Here is a 21878-nt window from a genome sequence, read left to right as displayed (position 1 = left end):
ATCATACTTTATTTTAAATGTGAACCAGCAAAAACAATAATCATCACTACTGGTTCCGTGCCATGGATCATCACTGGAGGCTTTGTGCCATGGATCATCACTGGAGGCTCCAGGCCATGGATTATCACTGGAGGCTTCGTGCTATGGATCATCCCTACAGGCTCCGGGCCATGGATCATCACTGGGGGCTTCGTGCCATGGATCATCCCTACAGGCTCCGGGCCATGGATCATCACTGGAGGCTTCGTGCCATGGATCATCCCTACAGGCTCCAGGTCATGGATCACCACAGGAGGCTTCGTGCCATGGATTATCACTACAGGCTCCAGGCCATGGATCATCACTGGAGGCTTCGTGCCATGGATTATCACTGGAGGCTTCGGACCATTGATCATCACTGGAGGCTTCGTGCCATGGATTATCACTGGAGGCTTCGGACCATTGATCATCACTGGAGGCTTCCTACGGGGAGCTGGAACCGGTCTCACCAGACTGGGGAGACGCACTGAGGACCGCGTGCTCAAAGCAGGCACCGGCCGTACTGGGTTATGGAGGCGTACTGGAGGAAGAGTGCGAGGAGCAGGCACAGGACATACTGGGCTATGGTGGCACACTGGAGGGAGAGTGCGCGGAGCAGGCACAGGGTGCACTGGGCCTTGGAGGCGCCCTGGAGGCCTGGCGCTTAGGGCTGGCACAACCCGTCCTGGCTCGATGTTGACGATGGCCCGGCAAGGGCGGAGCGCTGGTACAGGACGAACTGGGCTGTGCTGGTGAATGAGGGGTACCGTGCGTAGAGCAGGTGCAGGATAACCTGGGCCGAAGAGACGCACTAGAGACCAGATACGTTGAGCCGGTGCACTTCTCCCTGGCTGCCGGCCAACTCTAGCATGGCAACGGTGAGGAGCTTGCACCGAGCACACCGGGCTGTGAGTACACACTGGCGACACAGTGCGTATCACCGCATAACACGGTGCTTGCTCGGTCACTCGCTCCCCACGGTAAGCACGGGGAGTTGGCTCAGGTCTTAAACCCGCCTTAGCCAATCTACCCGTGTGCCCCCCAAAAAAACATTTTTGGCGGAGCTACCTCTCGGGCCTCCGTTGTTGCCTTGCCTGTCGATCTCGTCGCTGTACCTCCCTTGCTGCTTCCACCTGTTCCCAAGGGAGGCGATCTCTTCCGGCCTGGATCTCCTCCCACATCCAGGATCCCTTGCCATCCAGGATGTCCTCCCATGTCCAGTCCATCGGCCCACGCTGCTTGGTCCTTTGGTGGTGGGATCTTCTGTAACATCCGTTGTTAAAGGTAGACCAAGGCGCAGCGTGAGTTGGGTTCATCATACTTTATTTTAAATGTGAACCAGCAAAAACAATAAACAATACAACGAACGAAAAGCTATGCATGCAAATACATGCAACACAAAGACAAGATCCCACAACTGACTGTGGGAAAAAGGGCTGCCTAAGTATGATTCCCAATCAGAGACAACGAATGACAGCTGCCTCTGATTGAAAACCATACTCGGGCAATAAAGAAAAAACAACATAGACATACAACACATAGAATGCCCACCGCATGTCACAACCTGACCTAACCAAACAGAGAAAAATGACTCTCTCAGGTCAGGGCGTGACAGTGGTGTAATAGGGAGGAGGGTTTTAGATGTATAGTACCAGTCAAAAGTTTGGACACACCTACTCATTACAGTGTTATTCTTTATTTTTACATCGTAGAATAATAGTGGACATCAAAACTATAAAATAACACACATGGAATCATGTAATAACCCAAAAAGTGTTAAACACTCAAAATATATTTTATATTTGAGATTCTTCGAAGTAGCCACCCTTTGTCTTGATGACAGCTTTGCACACACTTGGCATTCTCTCAACCAGCTTCATGAGGTAGTTACCTGGAATGCCTTTCAATTAACAGGTGTGCCTTGTTAAAAGTTAATTTGTGGAATTTCTTTCCTTCTTAATGCGTTTGAGCCAATCAGTTGTGTTGTGACAAGGTAGGGGTGGATGAGCGCTGGATGGGCGCTCTACAGAAGATAGCTGTCACACCCTGATCTGTTTCACTTGTCTTTGTGATTGTCTCCACCCCTCTCCAGGTGTCACCCATCTTCCCCATTACCCCATGTGTATTTATACCTGTGTTCTCTGTTGGTCTGTTGCCAGTTCGTCTTGTTTGTCAAGTCATCCAGAGTTTTTGTGTCTCAGCTCCTGCTTTTCCCAGACTCTCTTTTTCTCGCCCTCCTGCTTTTGACCCTTTCCTGTCCTGACTCTGAGCCCACCTGCCTGACCACTCTGCCTGCCCCTGAGCCTGCCTGCCGTCCGGTACCGTTGCCCCACCTCTGGTTTACTGACTCCTGCCTGCCTTGACATGTCTATTGCCTGCCCCTGTTGGATTATTAAACCATTGTTAATTCGACGTTGTCTGCATTTGGGTCTTACCTTCATACCTGATAGTACGAACTGGCCATGACTGACCCAGCAGACCCGGGCCAGCTGCGCAATGCCATCTCCTCCCAAGGACCCTCCATTGGGAGGCACAAGGAATTGCTTTGTGGTCTTATGGATGGGGTACAAACGTTGGCTGAGTGCCATGACCGGGCGTTGGACATGCTGCTGGATCTATTCCGCGGGTTGTCTGGGGTGCAGCCTGCCACGGTGGTAACCCCACCACCCCTCAGTAACTCGGCGGTTAGCAACGCCGCCCCACAGGCCAATCCACCTTCCCGGGAGCCCCGTTTACCTCCCCCGGAACGCTTTAATGGAGAGTCCAGCACCTGTCGGGCGTTTTTAGCTCAGTGTGCCCTTATTTACGAGCTTCAGCCCTCCTCCTTCCCCTCGGATCGCTCAAAGATAGCCTACCTCATCACGCTGATGTCTGGGAGGGATCTCATTTGGGCTACCGCCGTATGGGAACAACAGCCGGCCACATGCGTGAGTCTGGAGGGGTTTGTGGGAGAAGTGAGGAAGGTATTTGATGCCCCGTTCTCCGGGAGAGAAGCTGCCCGGAATCTAATCCAGCTCCGGCAGGACGCCCGCAGAGTGGCCAACTATGCGGTGGATTTCCGCACGTTGACAGTGGAGAGTGTGTGGAACCAGGAAACATTATTCAACGTGTTCCTGCACGGCGTCTTGGAGGAGGTTAAGGACGAGCCACGGATCTTGACTCCCTCATCGCTTTGACCATCCGCATCGATGGGCGATTGCAGGAACAATGGATGGAGCGGAAATTTGATTTCGCTCGCAAGTCCAGGGATTCCACCTTGCCTCCGAAGCATCCCTGAAGACCCCGACGGTCCCGTTCCCGAGAGTCACCGAAGACGGCCAAGGCCCTGTGTCCTAAGCCTATGCAACTAGGCAGAGCTGGGCTGTCGCCAGTGGAACGGCAACACAGGATCAACACAAGGAGCTGTCTGTATTGCGGGACTTTTGGTCATTTTGTGTTCTCTTGCCCGGTAAAAGACCAGGCTCACCGGTTGGAGCGAGTACTCTGGTGGGCCATATGGAGAACTCTTCCTCTTCCCTTACTCACACCCCTTTTCACGTCATTGTGCTGTTGGGTAACCAGTCCAAATCTCTCCGGGTCCTCATTGACTCTGGAGCAGATGACAGCTTTTTGGACGCCACACTGGATTCCAAGCTGAACATCCCCACTCAGCCCCTCCATTCCTATGGATGTTAGAGCGCTGGATGGGCACTCTATAGATCAGGTCACCCATAACACCACTCCCATCAACCTAAGTGTGTCAAGGAATCACAGCGAGACCATTCAATTCCTGCTCATCAAATCCCCCCAGGGATGCACCGGGATGTCTTCCTGGGGGCTCGGAAGTTGCTCCGGACCGCTCCGCCATTCCCACGGAGTACCAGGACCTCCGGGAGGTGTTCAGCAAGTCCCGGGCCACTTCCCTTTTGCCGCACCGCCCCTATGACTGCGGGATTGACCTTCTCCCTAGCACCATACCACCCCGGGGACGTTTGTACTCTCTGTCGGGACCAGAGACCAAGGCTATAGAGACCTACATTGGGGACTACCTAGCTACAGGATTTATTCATCCCTTTTCCTCTCCCGCTGGCGCAGGTTTCTTCTTCGTGGAGAAAAAGGACAAGACCCTGCGCCCGTGCATTGACTACCAGGGACTCAATGACATTACTGTGAAGAACCGTTATCCGCTACCACTCATTTCCTCGGCCTTCGAGGCACTCCAGGGGGTCACTGTTTTCTCCAAGCTGGATTGACGAAACGCCTACCACCTGGTGCGGATACGGAAGGGGGATGATGGAAGACCGCCTTCAACATGGCCAGCGGCCACTACGCATATCTGGTCATGCCTTTTGGCCTTACCAGCGCCCCTGCCCTATTCCAAGCTCTGGTGAATGATGTTCTCTGCGACATGCTGAACCGATTCATCTTCGTGTACATTGATGACATCCTCGTCTTCTCTCGCTCCCGCCAAGAACACATGCTCCACGTCCGACAGGTTCTCCAGCGCCTTCTGGAGAACCAGTTGTTTGTTAAGGCGGAAAAGTGTGAGTTCCATTGCTCCACCATTCCCTTTCTGGGCTACATCATCTCTGCTGGGAGTGTCCAGATGGATCCCGAGAAGGTGAGAGCTGTGGTGGATTGGCCTCAGCCTATGTCGAGGATGCAGCTGCAACACTTCTTGGGGTTCGCCAACTTTTATTGCCACTTTATCTGGGGTTACAGCACCCTGGCCTCCCCCCTGTCTGCACTCACCTCTACCAAGGTTCCGTTCACGTGGTCCTCCGCCGCTGACCGGGCGTTCCGGGACCTTAAACACCTCCCCACCACTGCTCTTATCCTGGTTAATCCTGACCCTTCCCGTCAGTTTGTGGTGGAGGCTGATGCTTCGGATGTCGGAGTGGGGGCTGTTCTGACCCAACATTCTGCCATGGACCTTAAGCTGCATCCCTGCGCCTTCTTCTCCCACCGTCTCAGCACCATGGAGAGGAACTACGATGTGGGGAATCGGGAGCTTCTTGCGGTAAAGATGGCATTGGAGGAATGAAAGCACTGGCTAGAAGGGGCGGAACATCCGTTCATTGTGTGGACCGACCACAAAAACCTGGAGTATCTCCACACTGCCAAGCGCCTCAACTCCAGGCAAACGAGATGGGCCCTGCTGTTGATCTGGTTTAATTTATCCCTCTCCTACCAGCCAGGGTCCAAGAGCGTCAAGCCAAATGCCCTGTCTCACTGCTATAACCCCACTGTTACCACCTCGGAGCCCGAGACCATCCTTCCCACCTTGTGCCTAGCGACGGCACTCAGCTGGGATATAGGGAAACAGGTCCGGGAGGTGCAGTGGTCCCAGCCAAACCCTAAGGGGAGCCCAGATAACCGGATGTTTGTGTCTGATGTTGTCTGCTCCGCATGTTTGTGTCTGATGTAGATAGGAAGCTATTGAATTGTCACGTCCTGACCAGTAAAAGGGGTTATTTGTTATTGTAGTTTGGTCAGGGCGTGTCAGGGCGTGGCAGGGGGTGTTTGGGCATGGCAGGGGGTGTTTGTTTTGATGTATGTTCTATATTTTCTATTTCTATGTTCATTCTATGTGCCCTATCTATGTGTTGTATTTCTTTGTTTTGTCCTGGTATGGCTCTCAATCAGGGACAGCTGTACATCGTTGTCGCTGATTGGGAGCCATACTTAGGTAGCCCTTTTTCCACCTATTTTTTGTGGGAAGTTGATTTTGCATTGCTGTTAGTAGCCTGCGAAACTGATCGTTCGTTGTGTTGCTTCTTGTTTATTGTTTTTGCTGGTTCACCGTTTATATTAAAATATGATGAACCCAACCCACGCTGCGCCTTGGTCTCACTCTAACGACGGACGTTACATGAATTAACATCTAAAGCTGTAATAAGAAAAATATTTCTAGAGAATCGAAGGGGAGTAATTAAAAAATGTATAAATGATGTAGCTTTGATAAGAGAGGTGAAGGAACCCACTACCCTTGTCTGTAGATCTGTTGCTGGTATGGATAGGAAGGTATTGAAGAAATATGCCTATAAAAATCAGGGAAGTACTGAACTGGAATTCTAATGAATGTAGCATGGATGAGTGGGGTCAGTTACTTCACATTATCTGGTTTTACATTTACATTTCACCTAGAAAGGAGGCCTTTGAAAAGTATCCTTGTAAATGGGTCAAATATAGTACCCTTAGTAGTTAGAGGTAACTAATAAAAATGCTTGGCCCTTTAGTGACTGGAGGCCCTATGCAGTGTGTGTAATCGTCATATAGGGCTAACCCCCCTGAATTGGAATGCAAAAACATATATTTTTTATCACCGGTATTGCACTTTTACGATGGTCCCTAAACCATCAGAGGCCCATGAAAGAGTATATTGTATCATTCTCGGCTCTGTAAAGGGAAGAGTTTGACTATCGCTAAAAACATAGTGTGTACCTTGCTCTCTACGGTCATTCAATTCAATATATATATATCACTCTCATCATCCTAGCACCTTCCGTCTGAGAGCTATTGACGAGCAAACCCGAATATCGAAAGTAAAAACAAATTTACTGCGATATTCTACCCAACCAGGAGATATCACAAGAGAAGCTTCTGTGGATTTGTAACAATAAGATTCATTATGTAGTCAAAAAGGACGAACTCCTGAGGTGAGAGATGATCCTTGTAGGTTTTTGCTTTTGCTTTTTTTCTATGCAAGCCGCCAGGGGCAGGCTAGAGGACATTCCACCAATAGCCTACCGCTTCCTGGTCAAGTAAGCAGCAGGCAGGGCTGCAAAGCAAAGCAGCAAGAACATCGTTGGCGGAACAATACTACACACACCCGCCCATCTGGAAACACGGGACTGACTGTGCATGCCAACACTGATTGCTTTGGCGACTGTAGGCCAAGCAGGGAGGTGTGTCTAGTGCAGTTGGAAGAAAGAGGTAAATAGGTGGTGCTTGTGTGAATATCGTGGCGACCGAGCAGAGGTGTTTTGTATGTGACTGTGTATCAACAGATGTGCATGTGTCCAAGTAAAAGCACTGCGGCTGTTAATCTGGACAGAAGCAGCTCGTAGGCTACCTGACCGAAGAGGTAGGTCTCTCACTCACCCCTCTCTCTGTCTTTTTTTCCTAGTGTTTCCGTATTTATTGTGACATCTGTGTGGCATTTAAATGTACTTTTCTGTGTAAGGAATGGTTTAATGTGCGTATGTTGCAGAATTTCAATGTGGACCTATGTCAGTATAGCTACAACCTTGGAAGGTGAAAACATCTTGTAGTCAGGCTCATCTTGTATCTTTCTGCTGTCTACTACATCCGAACAATGCGTTTTCAGATTATTCCTCTATGAATTCTGGATGAAGAATATTTTAATTTAACTAGGCAAGTCAGTTAAGACTCTTATTTTCAATGACGGCCTAGAAATTTGTACCTTGTCAGCTCGGGGATTCGAACTTGCAACCTTTCGGTTACTAGTCCAACTCTCTAACCACTAGGCTACCTGCCCATTATTAGGGGGATAATTAGGGGGTTTAGGGGAATACCCTCAAATAAAGAGGTTGTCATTCCCATTTACTGTAGTTTAACATGTACTACAACATAAATACAGTATTTGGTAATAACACAGTAATAAACAAATTATGGTTTTGTTTGTTTCTTTGATTCATTAAAACAGCATTTTCATAGAAATTGGAGTAGAAACAATTTGACATTTAGACCCGCATTAACTGCAGCAAGATGAATGTCTTTCTTTCTCTCGCTCTCTCGCACTCTCTCTCGTTTGCTCTCGCGCACACACACACACACACACACACACACACACACACACACACACACACACACACACACACACACACACACACACACACACACACACACACACACACACAGGATTGTAAATCCGGCAGCATAGGCCCAGGCCCAGCTGCCTCCTTCCAACAGAACACAGCCAGTCACTCTGTATGTATGGCAACTATTCACTGAGCTGAGCTGTTTTTCTGTTTCTGCTTGTGTACTGGACAATGAGGCTTTGATCCCTGGCTGGGATTCAACCTAGACTTTGATCCATGGAGAATGCCTACAGTATGGTTAGAAACTGAACTCACTGTAATGTGAAATCTGTTATTAGTCAAAGCAAAGAGAGAGATAGAGGAAACTGATAAAGCACCATTGTGTCGCAATGGTTGTTATTACTGGTAATAACAGGTCTGTTTGTTACTACTACCTTCCTGTTATGGTTGTGCAGGACAGACTTACAAACTGCCAGACTGACTCTGACGAACAGACAGACAGTCAGACAGTAAGTTGTATTGTCAGATGTCTTCACCCTGCTCTCCAGTCTCCACCCTGCTCTCCAGTCTCCACCCCAGTACACAAGGGTTTCACTCCTATGGGACAGAGAGAAAGAATGACAGTGCAGAAATAAAATGTGCACATTCAAGTGCAACTTTCAGTGTTTTGCACGTGTGCCATAAATCAATGTTAGATAGAGGAGCACAGTAAATTTAGGACAGTGATGTTGGCTCTATTGATTTGGCTGTTATAAATGTGCCTGCCAATTTAAACAGTGACTGCATTTTGTGTGGAGAATGAGAAACTGTAGATAGACACATGCATAATCAACAGCTTTTTAGCCACTCATTCTGTCGTGCTAAATCTATTTTACTACTTAATTCTTTATTTTTCCTCATTGGATTTGAGGGCAGAGATATTGGCTCTGGGTTTGTACTCTTTCACAGGGCCCAACACCAGATGATCTGAGCTACAGTTAGTCCTCTTCTCTAGCTTGGATTAGCCCAGAACATGTGAAATGGGTCAATCGGCAGCAGCACCACGAGTTTCCTGCTCTTCATTGAATTCTGAAATTAATATTTTCCTTCTGGCGAAACCTGAAAGATACATTTTATTGGTAAAAGGGATAACACCTCTTCTCTTGTTTGTCTATTGCAAAGACGCAAAGATATTACCTATGATTTTGTGATGCGCCGTAGATACCAATGTAAAACAGCCATGTTACCAACGGCTACACACACTAATACTGCTGGAAGCAGGGGGAGTAATGGCTCCTCTGTTCATTAACAGGAAGGGATAATTATATGTCTGGGGCCACATCCAAAATAGGGCTCTGGTTAAAAGTAGTGAACTATTTGGGAAGCAATCTGGAATTAGTCTCTAATCCTCTCAGCTGTTTTAAACACCACTAGATGATGTGGAGACTGGCGAGGCTATCAGCTGTTTTAAACACCACTAGATGATGTGGGGACTAATGAGGCTATCAGCTGTTTTAAACACAACTAGATGATGTGGGGACTGGCGGGGCTATCAGCTGTTTTAAACACAACTAGATGATGTGGGGACTGGCGAGGTTATCAGCTGTTTTAAACACAACTAGATGATGTGGGGACTGGTGAGGTTATCAGCTGTTTTAAACACAACTAGATGATGTGGGGACTGGCGAGGCTATCAGCTGTTTTAAACACCACTAGATGATGTGCGGACTGGCGAGGTTATCAGCTGTTTTAAACACCACTAGATGATGTGGGGACTGGTGAGGTTATCAGCTGTTTTAAACACCACTAGATGATGTGGGGACTGGTGAGGTTATCAGCTGTTTTAAACACCACTAGATGATGTGGGGACTGGTGAGGTTATCGGCTGTTTTAAACACCACTAGATGATGTGGGGACTGGTGAGGCTATCAGCTGTTTTAAACACAACTAGATGATGTGGGGACTGGTGAGGTTATCGGCTGTTTTAAACACCACTAGATGATGTGGGGACTGGCGAGGCTATCGGCTGTTTTAAACACCACTAGATGATGTGGGGACTGGTGAGGCTATCAGCTGTTTTAAACACCACTAGATGATGTGGGGACTGGTGAGGTTATCGGCTGACTGCCTGTCTTCTGTTCTCCACCATCCTCCAGATCATGGAGCACAGCCCTCCACACTTCCTCCAGCAGAAGGGCTAAGATAAGCTTCCAGGCAGCGCTGACTGACTGACCGCTCTGCTCCCCCCATGGCCAACAACAGCAGTCCAGACCAGGGTCAGAGCCAGGGTCAGGGTCAGGGCCCCATAGCCAACAGCAGTCCATCCCAGCCTCTGGGCCAGGCCGGGGCTGTAGTGGCCTCCTCCTCCACCCAGCCTGATGTGGTGGTCTACTGCAAGCTGTGCCTTAGTGAGCACCCCTCAGCAGCAACCAGCACGCTGCACACCTGTGACTGTGTCTTCTGCACCCCGGTAGGTAGACAACACAAACCTGCCATAACTTCTCTTCTCATATCTGATACTGAGCAGGGAAATGCCTGTATTTACTATTCTCCCTCTATTTTCATTCAACAAGACTCAGCTTTCAAACAACAGAACAAATCTATCTGCCGAATCAAAAATATATATTTAATCAACGCTTTCCTGAAAGCATTTAGTTTCTCTTTCACTTTTGTCTCTGGCAGGCAGTACTCTAGCTGACCTTCTATTGATTGGTGTTCAGTCAGCCTGTATCCATCCGCACTGAGGTGGAGGTGATGTGCCTTGACACGGATAGTGAGGTATCCTGGAATGGGGTTGGTTGGCTGGCAGGTGCTAATCTCTGCCTGGCTGCTGGCGTCGCTCAGAGCAGAAGTCTGAGCTGCTAGGCCAAGGTCAAACATAGTGTGCATCCCTATGGGGCCTGGAAAGTAGTGCACTATATAGGGAATACGATGCCATTTGGAACACAGCCATAGAGAGATACTGTCAACACAATACTGGTTACCACTTACCAGGACTATGCACTGATTGACAATAAATCCATGCCTTCTTCATTCTGCTGTTGCTACAGTAGCTGGGTGAGGCTTGGTGTGACTCTTCTGACAAACTAAACAGCAGGTTTTTGCATGAACAGACTCGCAGGACTGCATTTTCTGGCTGCTTTGTCTTTAGCATCAACTCGTTTCTAAGAGACAAGTCTAGTTCAAGTGCTAGTTGCTGTATATCTCAGATACTGTCAACATCAACATCAATCCAGGGCCACTTTTAGTTGGTGAACGTTGTGGAACGTTGTAGATAAAAATGTAATGATCAGAGCTGACGTGATTCCTGGCTACAGAGAGGCATGTTTCTGAACATTTCACAACGTTGTGGGTTGCTGAACATGGCCCTGCTCTCTGGTTCTGTCCATAGACATACATATTATTCACATTTGTGTTTATGCCATTGGTTGTCTGTCCCCTCAGTGTCTGCAGCAGTATGTTCAGCTGGCCATCCGGGAGGGTGGGGGCAGCCCGGTCACATGTCCAGACATGGCTTGTCAGAGGACAGGAGTCCTACTCCACTCAGAGGTACTAGGCTTATACTGGATGTTCTACTGTGCTTGCGACTCAAATGACACCCTATTCCCTTTATAGTGCACTACTTTTGACCAGGGCACATAGGGAATTATATAGGGAATAGGGTGCCATTTTGGACACATTCAAAGAACCACTGGTACACATCAATGTTTAGACCATTTGACTATTACACTGCTACTTTGCTATGACACTCATACAGTGAGGGAAAAAAGTATTTGATCCCCTGCTGATTTTGTACGTTTGCCCACTGACAAAGAAATTATCAGTCTATCATTTTAATGGTAGGTTTATTTGAACAGTGAGAGACAGAATAACAACAAAAAAATCCAGAACGACGCATGTCAAAAATGTTATAAATTGATTTGCATTTTAATACGGGAAATAAGTATTTGACCCCTCTGCAAAACATGACTTAGTACTTGGTGGCAAAACCCTTGTTGGCAATCACAGAGGTCAGACGTTTCTTGTAGTTGGCCACCAGGTTTGCACACATCTCAGGAGGGATTTTGTCCCAAACCTCTTTGCAGATCTTCTCCAAGTCATTAAGGTTTCGAGGCTGACGTTTGGCAACTCGAACCTTCAGCTCCCTCCACAGATTTTCTATGGGATTAAGGTCTGGAGACTGGCTAGGCCACTCCAGGACCTTAATGTGCTTCTTCTTGAGCTACTCCTTTGTTGCCTTGGCCGTGTGTTTTGGGTCATTGTCATGCTGGAATACCCACCCACGACCCATTTTCAATGCCCTGGCTGAGGTTAGGAGGTTCTCACCCAAGATTTGACGGTACATGGCCCCGTCCATCGTCCCTTTGATGCGGTGAAGTTGTCCTGTCCCCTTAGCAGAAAAACACTCCCAAAGCATAATGTTTCCACCTCCATGTTTGACGGTGGGGATGGTGTTCTTGGGGTCATAGGCAGCATTCCTCCAAACACGGCGAGTTACGTTGATGCCAAAGAGCTCCATCTGACCACAACACTTTCACCCAGTTGTCCTCTGAATCATTCAGATGTTGATTGGCAAACTTCAGACGGGCATGTATATGTGCTTTCTTGAGCAGGGGGACCTTGCAGGCGCTGCAGGATTTCAGTCCTTCACGGCGTAGTGTGTTACCAATTGTTTTCTTGGTGACTATGGTCCCAGCTGCCTTGAGATCATTGACAAGATCCTCCCGTGTAGTTCTGGGCTGATTCCTCACCGTTCTCATGATCATTGCAACTCCACGAGGTGAGATCTTGCATGGAGCCCCAGGCCGAGGGAGATTGACAGTTCTTTTGTGTTTCTTCCATTTGCGAATAATCGCACCAACTGTTGTCACCTTCTCACCAAGCTGCTTGGCGATGGTCTTGTAGCCCATTCCAGCCTTGTGTAGGTCTACAATCTTGTCACTGACATCCTTGGAGAGCTCTTTGGTCTTGGCCATGGTGGAGAGTTTGGAATTTGATTGATTGATTGCTTCTGTGGACAGGTGTCTTTTATACAGGTAACAAACTGAGATTAGGAGCACTCCCTTTAAGAGTGTGCTCCTAATCTCAGCTTGTTACCTGTATAAAAGACACCTGGGAGCCAGAAATCTTTCTGATTGAGAGGGGGTCAAATACTTATTTCCCTCATTAAAATGCAAATCAATTTATAACATTTTTGGCATGCGTTTTTCTGGATTTTTTTGTTGTTATTCTGTCTCTCACTGTTCAAATAAACCTACCATTAAAATTATAGACTGATTATTTCTTTGTCAGTGGGAAAACGTACAAAATCAGCAGGGGATCAAATACTTTTTTCCCTCACTGTATGTATTTGCCTGTTACCACTAGTAGGGTTGGGTACCGTTGGGTAAGATTAATTTGCCAAACTTTTCTACTTCTTACGTCATGCCACCACACCTTGAACTTGCAAATGTCATTGTCAGGTGTAAATGGTGTTGCGATCAGGTCAGGGAGTTTGGTAATCAACAGCTCTTCTCTTGAAATGATTATCCCTGGTTAAATTCTGCATTTCTATAGATTGCAATACATTTCATTTCTGTGGAATGCATTACATTAAAGCCTGGTCTCAGATCTGTTTGTGACAATGACCATAGAAGTTGGCAATACAGCATAAACTGATCTGGGACCAGGCTGGTCCTCCTTTGATTTTAAAACATAATCACAGACGTGATCCATTCTGGGTTTTTTTGTGTTGTTTTGCAGATAGCCTGTTTTGCCCCTGCGGATCAGGTTGAGCTGTACCAGCGGCTGGAGTTTGAACGAGGTACGGTACCGTTCATTAGCATTAGCATGCTGGTGAGGTGACTGGGGACGGCTGTCATGGTAACCAGGCTATTTCAGGTCTGGGCCATCTGGTGGCAGTGAGCTGAGCTGACCTGAGCCTGCCTCTAGTATCGACATGCCTGGCATATTGTGGGGTTATTGTACCGAGAGAGACTCCCTCTAGTCCTTATCTTGACTCCCTCCCACCCTGTCCCAGTCCAGCTGAAGGGTTCTTGTAACTTTAGTAGCTACTAGACGGTTCGTCAAGCTACCAGATTAGTATAAGGCGATTTATAAATAGCAGTTGAATAATTACTGGAAATTATGAAGTTGTTATTGTTCTGTCTGTCTGCAGTTTGTTTTGGTGAAGAAATATGGTTTGTTGTTGTTGGCTTTAGTTTAGAGACAAAAGTAATTTCTGAGAGCGTGAAGAGAAGAAAACAATGTATAAAAAGTCCCAGCTGGTTTGACATTTATAAATTGTAATCTGAGGTTGGTTGGTTTGCCTTGAGGCAACAACACACTGAAACCAATATTAGTCACCTTTCAGTCATAAATCAAATACCTTAAATTGGATCTAGGAAAAATCGAACAAAGTGCACAAAATATGTTGTTATGGTGCTCCCCTGATAAGGACAACATGTGCCTTTGTTACGAAAGCAGTTATAAACCCCACTGAAATCCCTGCCCTGGCACATCTAGGATAAGCAGGCCTACAGTGCCTTCAGAAAGTATTCACACCCCTTGAGTTGGGATTAAAATGGATTTAATTGTCATTTTTTTTGTCAACAATCTACACAAAATACTCTGTAATGTCAAAGTGGAAGTATTGTAACATTTGTAAAAAAAAAAAGGTAATAAAAGACACTAATATATCCTGATTACATAAGTATTTAACCCCCTGAGTCAATACATGTTAGAGTAACCTTTGGCAGAGATTACACCTGTGAGACTTTCTGGGTAAGTCTCTAAGAGCTTTGCACAGCTGGATTGTACAATATTTGCACGTTATTCTTTTAATAATTCTTCAAGCTCTGTCAAGTTGGTTGTTGATCATTGCTAGACAGCCATTTTCAAGTCTTGCCATAGATTGTCATGCCGATTTAAGTCAAAACTGTAAATAGGCCATTCAGGAACATCCAATGTTGTGTATATTTGTATATTTGGCCTGTTTTTGGTTATTGTCCTGCTGAAAGATTAATTTGTCTCCCAGTGTCTGTTGGAAAGCAGACTGAACCAGGTTTTCCTCTAAAATGTTCATGTGCTTAGCTCTGTTCCGTTTAATTTTATCCTAAAAAACTCCCTAGTCCTTGCCGATGACAAGCATACCCATAACATGATGCAGCCACCACCATGCTTGAAAATATGAAGAGTGGTATTCAGTGATGTGTTGTGTTGGATTTGCCCCAAACATAACGCTTTGTATTTAGGACATAAAGTTAATTTCTTTGCCACATTTAGAGCCTAATTGCGAACAGGATGCATGTATTGGAATATATGTATTCTGTATAGGCTACAATGTTGTTGATCCATCTTCAGTTTTCTCCTATCACAGCCATTAAACTGTAACTGTTTTAAAGTCACCATAGGCCTCATGGTGAAATACCTTAGCGGTTTCCTTCCTCTCCAGCAACTGAGTTAGGAAGGTGCCTGTATCTTTGTAGATCTGGGTGTATTAATACACCAAGTGTAATATTCAATGGCAGATTTTTTTGTAATTTTTTTTGTTTTACCCATTCACTGCTCGACTGAGGGTTCTTACAGATGTGTAGGGTACAGAAATAAGGTAGTCATTCAAAAATCATGTTAAACAGTTTATTGCACACAGAGTGAGTCCATGCAACTTATTATATGACTTGTTAAGCAAATTTTTACTCCTGAACTCATTTAGGCTTGCCAAAACAAATGGGTTGAATACTTATTGACGCAAGACATTTCAGCTTTTAATTTTTAATTTTAATTTGTACAAACTTCAAAAAAATATAATTATACTTTGGGGTGTGGAGGTCAGTGGCACAAAATCTCAATTTAATCCATTTTAAATGCAGGCAGTAACACAACAAAATGTAGAAAAAGTCAAGAGGTGTGAATACTTTCTGAAGGCACCCGTATCTAGGATCCTCTACTCTCTATATCTAATACCTTGCTTTGGGTATCATTCTATAGACATACATACAGGTAACTGTCAAAATCATCTAAATAGGACGTTGGGCCACCACGAGCTGCCAGAACATGGCATAGATTCTACAAGTATCTGGAACTATTGGAGGGATGCGACACCATTCTTCCACGAGAAATTCCATAATTTTGTGTTTTGTTGATGGTAGTGGAAAAGCGCCGCTCCAGAATCTACCATAAGTGCTCAATTGGGTTGAGATCTGGTGACTGAGACACACACACACACAGACACACACACACAGACACATACAGTGCCTTGCGAAAGTATTCGGCCCCCTTGAACTTTTCGACCTTTTGCCACATTTCAGGCTTCAAACATAAAGATATAAAACTGTAATTTTTGTGAAGAATCAACAACAAGTGGGACACAATCATGAAGTGGAACGAAATTTATTGGATATTTCAAACTTTTTTAACAAATAAAAAACTGAAAAATTGGGCGTGCAAAATTATTCAGCCTCCTTAAGTTAATACTTTGTAGCGCCACCTTTTGCTGCGATTACAGCTGTAAGTCGCTTGGGGTACGTCTCTATCAGTTTTGCACATCGAGAGACTGAAATTTTTGCCCATTCCTCCTTGCAAAACAGCTCGAGCTCAGTGAGGTTGGATGGAGAGCGTTTGTGAACAGCAGTTTTCAGTTCTTTCCACAGATTCTCGATTGGATTCAGGTCTGGACTTTGACTTGGCCATTCTAACACCTGGATATGTTTATTTGTGAACCATTCCATTGTAGATTTTGCTTTATGTTTTGGATCATTGTCTTGTTGGAAGACAAATCTCCGTCCCAGTCTCAGGTCTTTTGCAGACTCCATCAGGTTTTCTTCCAGAATGGTCCTGTATTTGGCTCCATCCATCTTCCCATCAATTTTAACCATCTTCCCTGCCCCTGCTGAAGAAAAGCAGGCCCAAACCATGATGCTGCCACCACCATGTTTGACAGTGGGGATGGTGTGTTCAGGGTGATGAGCTGTGTTGCTTTTACGCCAAACATAACGTTTTGCATTGTTGCCGAAAAGTTCGATTTTGGTTTCATCTGACCAGAGCACCTTCTTCCACATGTTTGGTGTGTCTCCCAGGTGGCTAGTGGCAAACTTTAAACGACACTTTTTATGGATATCTTTAAGAAATGGCTTTCTTCTTGCCACTCTTCCATAAAGGCCAGATTTGTGCAGTATACGACTGATTGTTGTCCTATGGACAGAGTCTCCCACCTCAGCTGTAGATCTCTGCAGTTCATCCAGAGTGATCATGGGCCTCTTGGCTGCATCTCTGATCAGTCTTCTCCTTGTATGAGCTGAAAGTTTAGAGGGACGGCCGGGTCTTCGTAGATTTGCAGTGGTCTGATACTCCTTCCATTTCAATATTATCGCTTGCACAGTGCTCCTTGGGATGTTTAAAGCTTGGGAAATCTTTTTGTATCCAAATCCGGCTTTAAACTTCTCCACAACAGTATCTCGGACCTGCCTGGTGTGTTCGTTGTTCTTCATGATGCTCTCTGCGCTTTAAACGGACCTCTGAGACTATCACAGAGCAGGTGCATTTATACGGAGACTTGATTACACACAGGTGGATTCTATTTATCATCATTAGTCATTTAGGTCAACATTGGATCATTCAGAGATCCTCACTGAACTTCTGGAGAGAGTTTGCTGCACTGAAAGTAAAGGGGCTGAATAATTTTGTACGGACAATTTTTCAGTTTTTTATTTGTTAAAAAAGTTTGAAATATCCAATACATTTCGTTCCACTTCATAATTGTGTCCCACTTGTTGTTGATTCTTCACAAAACATTACAGTTTTATATCTTTATGTTTGAAGCCTGAAATGTGGCAAAAGGTCGAAAAGTTCAAGGGGGCCGAATACTTTCGCAAGGCACTGTACACACAAACCCCCAATGCTCATTTGAGACCCCTCGTTCAAAGTCACTGAGATCTCTTTGATCCATGGTAGCCAATATAATGGGCAACTGGGCACGATGTAATGTTAAGTGCTTAATTAATTCAGGAACCACACCTGTGTGGAAGCACCTGCTTTCAATATACTTTATATCCCTCATTTACTAGTGTTTCCTTTATTTTGGCAGTTACCTGTGAATGTACATACATATGTGTTTATGTACATCATTGGTTTGTTATGTTTCAGGGGTGCAGCTGGACCCTAGTAGAGCATGGTGCCCGGTGCTGGAGTGTCAGGCTGTCTGCAGCATCGGGCCCAGCTCAGAGGGCCAGCCTACGTCCGTGCCCTGCCTAGCCTGCCACACCGTCTTCTGCTCTGGCTGTAGAGGGCCCTGGCAGGACGGGCACGCCTGCCCCGAGCACCAGCCTATGACATCATCATCGCCTGCCTCAGAGAGCAGGTCAGTCAGTCACAGTCAAGGCGCCTTGGTGGAAAAAATATTGTCACTAAATAACTGATGAATGCTGATTGAAGCAGTAGTTGGCAGTACTGTTGCTAGTCATTTTGGAAATAAGTAAAATGAACAATTTGGTAAGAGTGTCTTGGCCTTTTGGACAAGCTAGCTACACCCAGTGCCATTTCTGGTGTGCCACAGAGTGTGTGCTCAGTGTGTTCCTCAGACATTCTGTCAGTGTCCCTCTCTCTATACAGTATTCCACCCCTTCCACCCTTGTGTGTGTGGGTGGGTGGTATTGGAAGGTGTGGAGGAAAGCTTAATGGAATGCCATTGTGTCCCTGCCAAAGGGGGAGTAGGGGAGTCAGTCAGTGAATCCATTTCCGTTGCTTTGACAACACGAAGTGCCTCATGTACTGGAGGAAATGTCCTTGAATCGATGGATTTAATGTACTAAAGTATAACAACATCAGACAAGACCAGAAAGTGTTCTAAAATCTTAGATTTTAAGAGACAGAATGCCAGTTTGATGTTGTTGTGGGGGATTAACACTATTGGTCCATTTAGTTAATTCTATCCCTCCTTACCATGGTATTCAGTCAACTGGTTTCCTGTCTGAACCCACTCTCCCTCACCTCCCCCACCACCTCTCCACCTCTCCCCTTACCTCTCCCCCCCATCTCCCTCACCTCCCCCACCACCTCTCCACCTCTCCCCTTACTTCTCCCCCCACCTCCCTCACCTCCCCCACCACCTCTCCACCTCTCCCCTTACTTCTCCCCCCATCTCCCTCACCTCCCCCACCACCTCTCCACCTCTCCCCTTACCTCTCCCCCCATCTCCCCCACCTCTCCACCCCTAATCCACCTCTCACCTTACCTCTCCCCCATCTCCCCCACCTCCCCACCCCTCATCCACCTCTCCACCTCTCCCCTTACCTCTCCCCCCATCTCCCCCACCCCTCATCCACCTCTCCCCTTACTTCTCCCCCATCTCCCCCACCTCTCCACCCCTCATCCACCTCTCCCCTTACTTCTCCCCCATCTCCCCCACCTCTCCACCCCTCATCCACCTCTCCCCTTACTTCTCCCCCACCTCTCCACCCCTCATCCACCTCTCCCCTTACATCTCCCCCATCTCCCCCACCTCTCCACCCCTCATCCACCTCTCCCCTTACTTCTCCCCCCATCTCCCACCCTCTCCACCCCTCATCCACCTCTCCCCTTACTTCTCCCCCATCTCCCCCACCTCTCCACCCCTCATCCACCTCTCCCCTTACATCTCCCCCACCTCTCCACCCCTCATCCACCTCTCCCCTTACTTCTCCCCCACCTCTCCACCCCTCATCCACCTCTCCCCTTACATCTCCCCCACCTCTCCACCCCTCATCCACCTCTCCCCTTACTTCTCCCCCACCTCTCCACCCCTCATCCACCTCTCCCCTTACATCTCCCCCATCTCCCCCACCTCTCCACCCCTCATCCACCTCTCCCCTTACTTCTCCCCCACCTCTCCACCCCTCATCCACCTCTCCCCTTACATCTCCCCCACCTCTCCACCCCTCATCCACCTCTCCCCTTACTTCTCCCCCACCTCTCCACCCCTCATCCACCTCTCCCCTTACATCTCCCCCATCTCCCCCACCTCTCCACCCCTCATCCACCTCTCCCCTTACATCTCCCCCACCTCTCCACCCCTCATCCACCTCTCCCCTTACATCTCCCCCACCTCTCCACCCCTCATCCACCTCTCCCCTTACATCTCCCCCATCTCCCCCACCTCTCCACCCCTCATCCACCTCTCCCCTTACTTCTCCCCCACCTCTCCACCCCTCATCCACCTCTCCCCTTACTTCTCCCCCCATCTCCCACCCTCTCCACCCCTCATCCACCTCTCCCCTTACTTCTCCCCCACCTCTCCACCCCTCATCCACCTCTCCCCTTACTTCTCCCCCCATCTCCCACCCTCTCCACCCCTCATCCACCTCTCCCCTTACTTCTCCCCCACCTCTCCACCCCTCATCCACCTCTCCCCAGGGGCCGGTCATGCAGTGACTCTGATTTGCCCATCAAGCAGTGCCCCATGTGCGGTGTGTACATCGAGAGGAACCAAGGCTGTGCCCAGATGCTGTGTAAGAGCTGCAAACACACCTTCTGCTGGTACTGTCTGCAGAACCTGGATGTAAGTCCACATACAGTTATAAATGCTTCAATAAGTCTGAACCTACATGTTGTATGTTAATGGTGATACTGTATTCCTCTATGTTAAGGTGAAATATTTCTGAGGTACTATGATATCTGTTCTTATATGTTTAGGGTGATATATTTCTGAGGCACTATGATAAGGGGCCATGCAGGAACATGCTGGGCCACTCCCGAGCCTCCGTCATGTGGAACAGAACACAGGTGAGGTGACTCTTCTCATTTTAAACCCCCAGTAAACCAGGAAATCTGTGTTTTGCTATATCAAGTTTTCTTGTATGCCTGAATCAATAGTCATTGGCCTGACATTTTGTATGTGACATTCACATTTATTGGCTTCCTGCTAAACACCCTGTGTGTGTGTGTGTGTGTGTGTGTGTGTGTGTGTGTGTGTGTGTGTGTGTGTGTGTGTGTGTGTGTGTGTGTGTGTGTGTGTGTGTGTGTGTGTGTGTGTGTGTGTGTGTGTACCCTGTCCTCTTGGCAGGTGGTGGGCATCCTGGTTGGCGTCAGTGTCATCGTGCTGGTGGCCTCTCCTCTCCTCCTGCTGGCTTCACCCTGCATTCTGTGCTGCCTGTGCAAGCCCTGCCGAGGCAAAAAGAAGAGGAGGAAGAAGAAAGAGCTCACACAGACAGACATACAGCCAGAACTCAGTCCCACCAAGTCATAAAGAGAGACTGCTCCTTCTTCTCACCACGGTCTGGGAATGGATCCATTCAGTCACTTCAGGAACTCATTTTAATTCATGAATGGAAACATCTTCATTGAAAAGAATGGAGTAATTTTCAACTCATTGAATTTTAAATAATGTATTGAATTGACAGAAATGAAAACTGACTAGTACCCTGATTCCCACCATCTCACACACACATACAGTACAGGACCACTGTCTACCACCCTCATGTGCCAAACCTCACGATGCCAAACCAGTCTTGTTACAGTAGGTGCACAAGTGCCTCCATCCTACAGTGCCTGGTATTTGGTGGTATTTGTTTTGCCTTCCATTATATTATGCAAAAGTGTGTGTTGTTTATGAAAATAACGACTGTAAGTAACATAGGAAAACATCCTTAACCAATGCAAAACACTTTCATGATGTGCTGTGGAAACTGCATTGTGCACTGTATTGGGTACTGGGAGAAAAATGGGTACATGCCAAATGGCACCCTATTCCCTACATAGTATACTACTTTTGACCAGTCCCTGGTCAAAAGTTGTGCACTGTAATGGGAATAGGGTGCCATTTTGGAAGTAACCAATGATATAGGGCTTCAAAGGTGCACATAGAAATATTTTCTGCTGCTGACAGATTCCACCTGGAATTCCAGACCAAATTTCTGTTGGATTCTATATACTACTACTACTATAATGTATGTAAATATGTATTTATGGAATAGTGTATATGGTGTCCTGTCTTGTTTCTACTTTTTTCGTTGATGTTTTTGCATCAGATATTTTGTAAAAGATCCATTGTAATTGAAATAAACATCAGATATTGAACATGCCCTGGCTGCATAATATTATGGCTTATTTAAATGTTTGTTTGCACATTGTTATATAATCTTGTTTACCCTGATTTATAACATGACT

At 46.9% G+C, this 21878-nt stretch overlaps 1 protein-coding gene across 2 annotated transcripts; it reads left to right on the top strand.

Annotated features, from left to right (window-relative positions):
* The first annotated feature begins 6713 nt into the window (after positions 1-6713).
* LOC115181128 (E3 ubiquitin-protein ligase RNF144B) lies at positions 6714-21793 on the top strand. 2 transcript variants are annotated; one of them, XM_029743174.1, is made up of 8 exons: positions 6714-6933; positions 9917-10230; positions 11205-11309; positions 13503-13563; positions 17883-18096; positions 20127-20271; positions 20406-20495; positions 20776-21793. In XM_029743174.1, exons 2-8 carry the CDS (start codon positions 10009-10011, stop codon positions 20956-20958), a joined length of 1020 nt encoding a protein of 339 aa, XP_029599034.1. In that variant the 5' UTR covers positions 6714-6933; positions 9917-10008; the 3' UTR covers positions 20959-21793. The 2 variants fall into 2 exon arrangements, with proteins under 2 accessions (XP_029599034.1, XP_029599032.1); XM_029743172.1 differs by having other exon boundaries at positions 6716-7084.
* The last annotated feature ends 85 nt before the right edge of the window (positions 21794-21878 follow it).

This window comes from Salmo trutta, chromosome 3, assembly GCF_901001165.1.
Source record: "Salmo trutta chromosome 3, fSalTru1.1, whole genome shotgun sequence".
NCBI classification, from domain to species: domain Eukaryota; kingdom Metazoa; phylum Chordata; class Actinopteri; order Salmoniformes; family Salmonidae; genus Salmo; species Salmo trutta.
Note: the sequence above shows the minus strand (reverse complement) of the source record. Positions and strands in the feature narration are given on the sequence as shown.

What these genes read in the sequence shown, in the direction of transcription:
- LOC115181128 (XM_029743174.1), top strand. Translation starts at nt 10,009, where the DNA reads ATGGCCAACAACAGCAGTCCAGACCAGGGTCAGAGCCAGGGTCAGGGT. An exon ending in GCGGCTGGAGTTTGAACGAG is followed by an intron (nt 13,564 to 17,882) that starts GTACGGTACCGT and finishes GTTATGTTTCAG; the next exon opens with GGGTGCAGCTGGACCCTAGT. An exon ending in TCGCCTGCCTCAGAGAGCAG is followed by an intron (nt 18,097 to 20,126) that starts GTCAGTCAGTCA and finishes ACCTCTCCCCAG; the next exon opens with GGGCCGGTCATGCAGTGACT.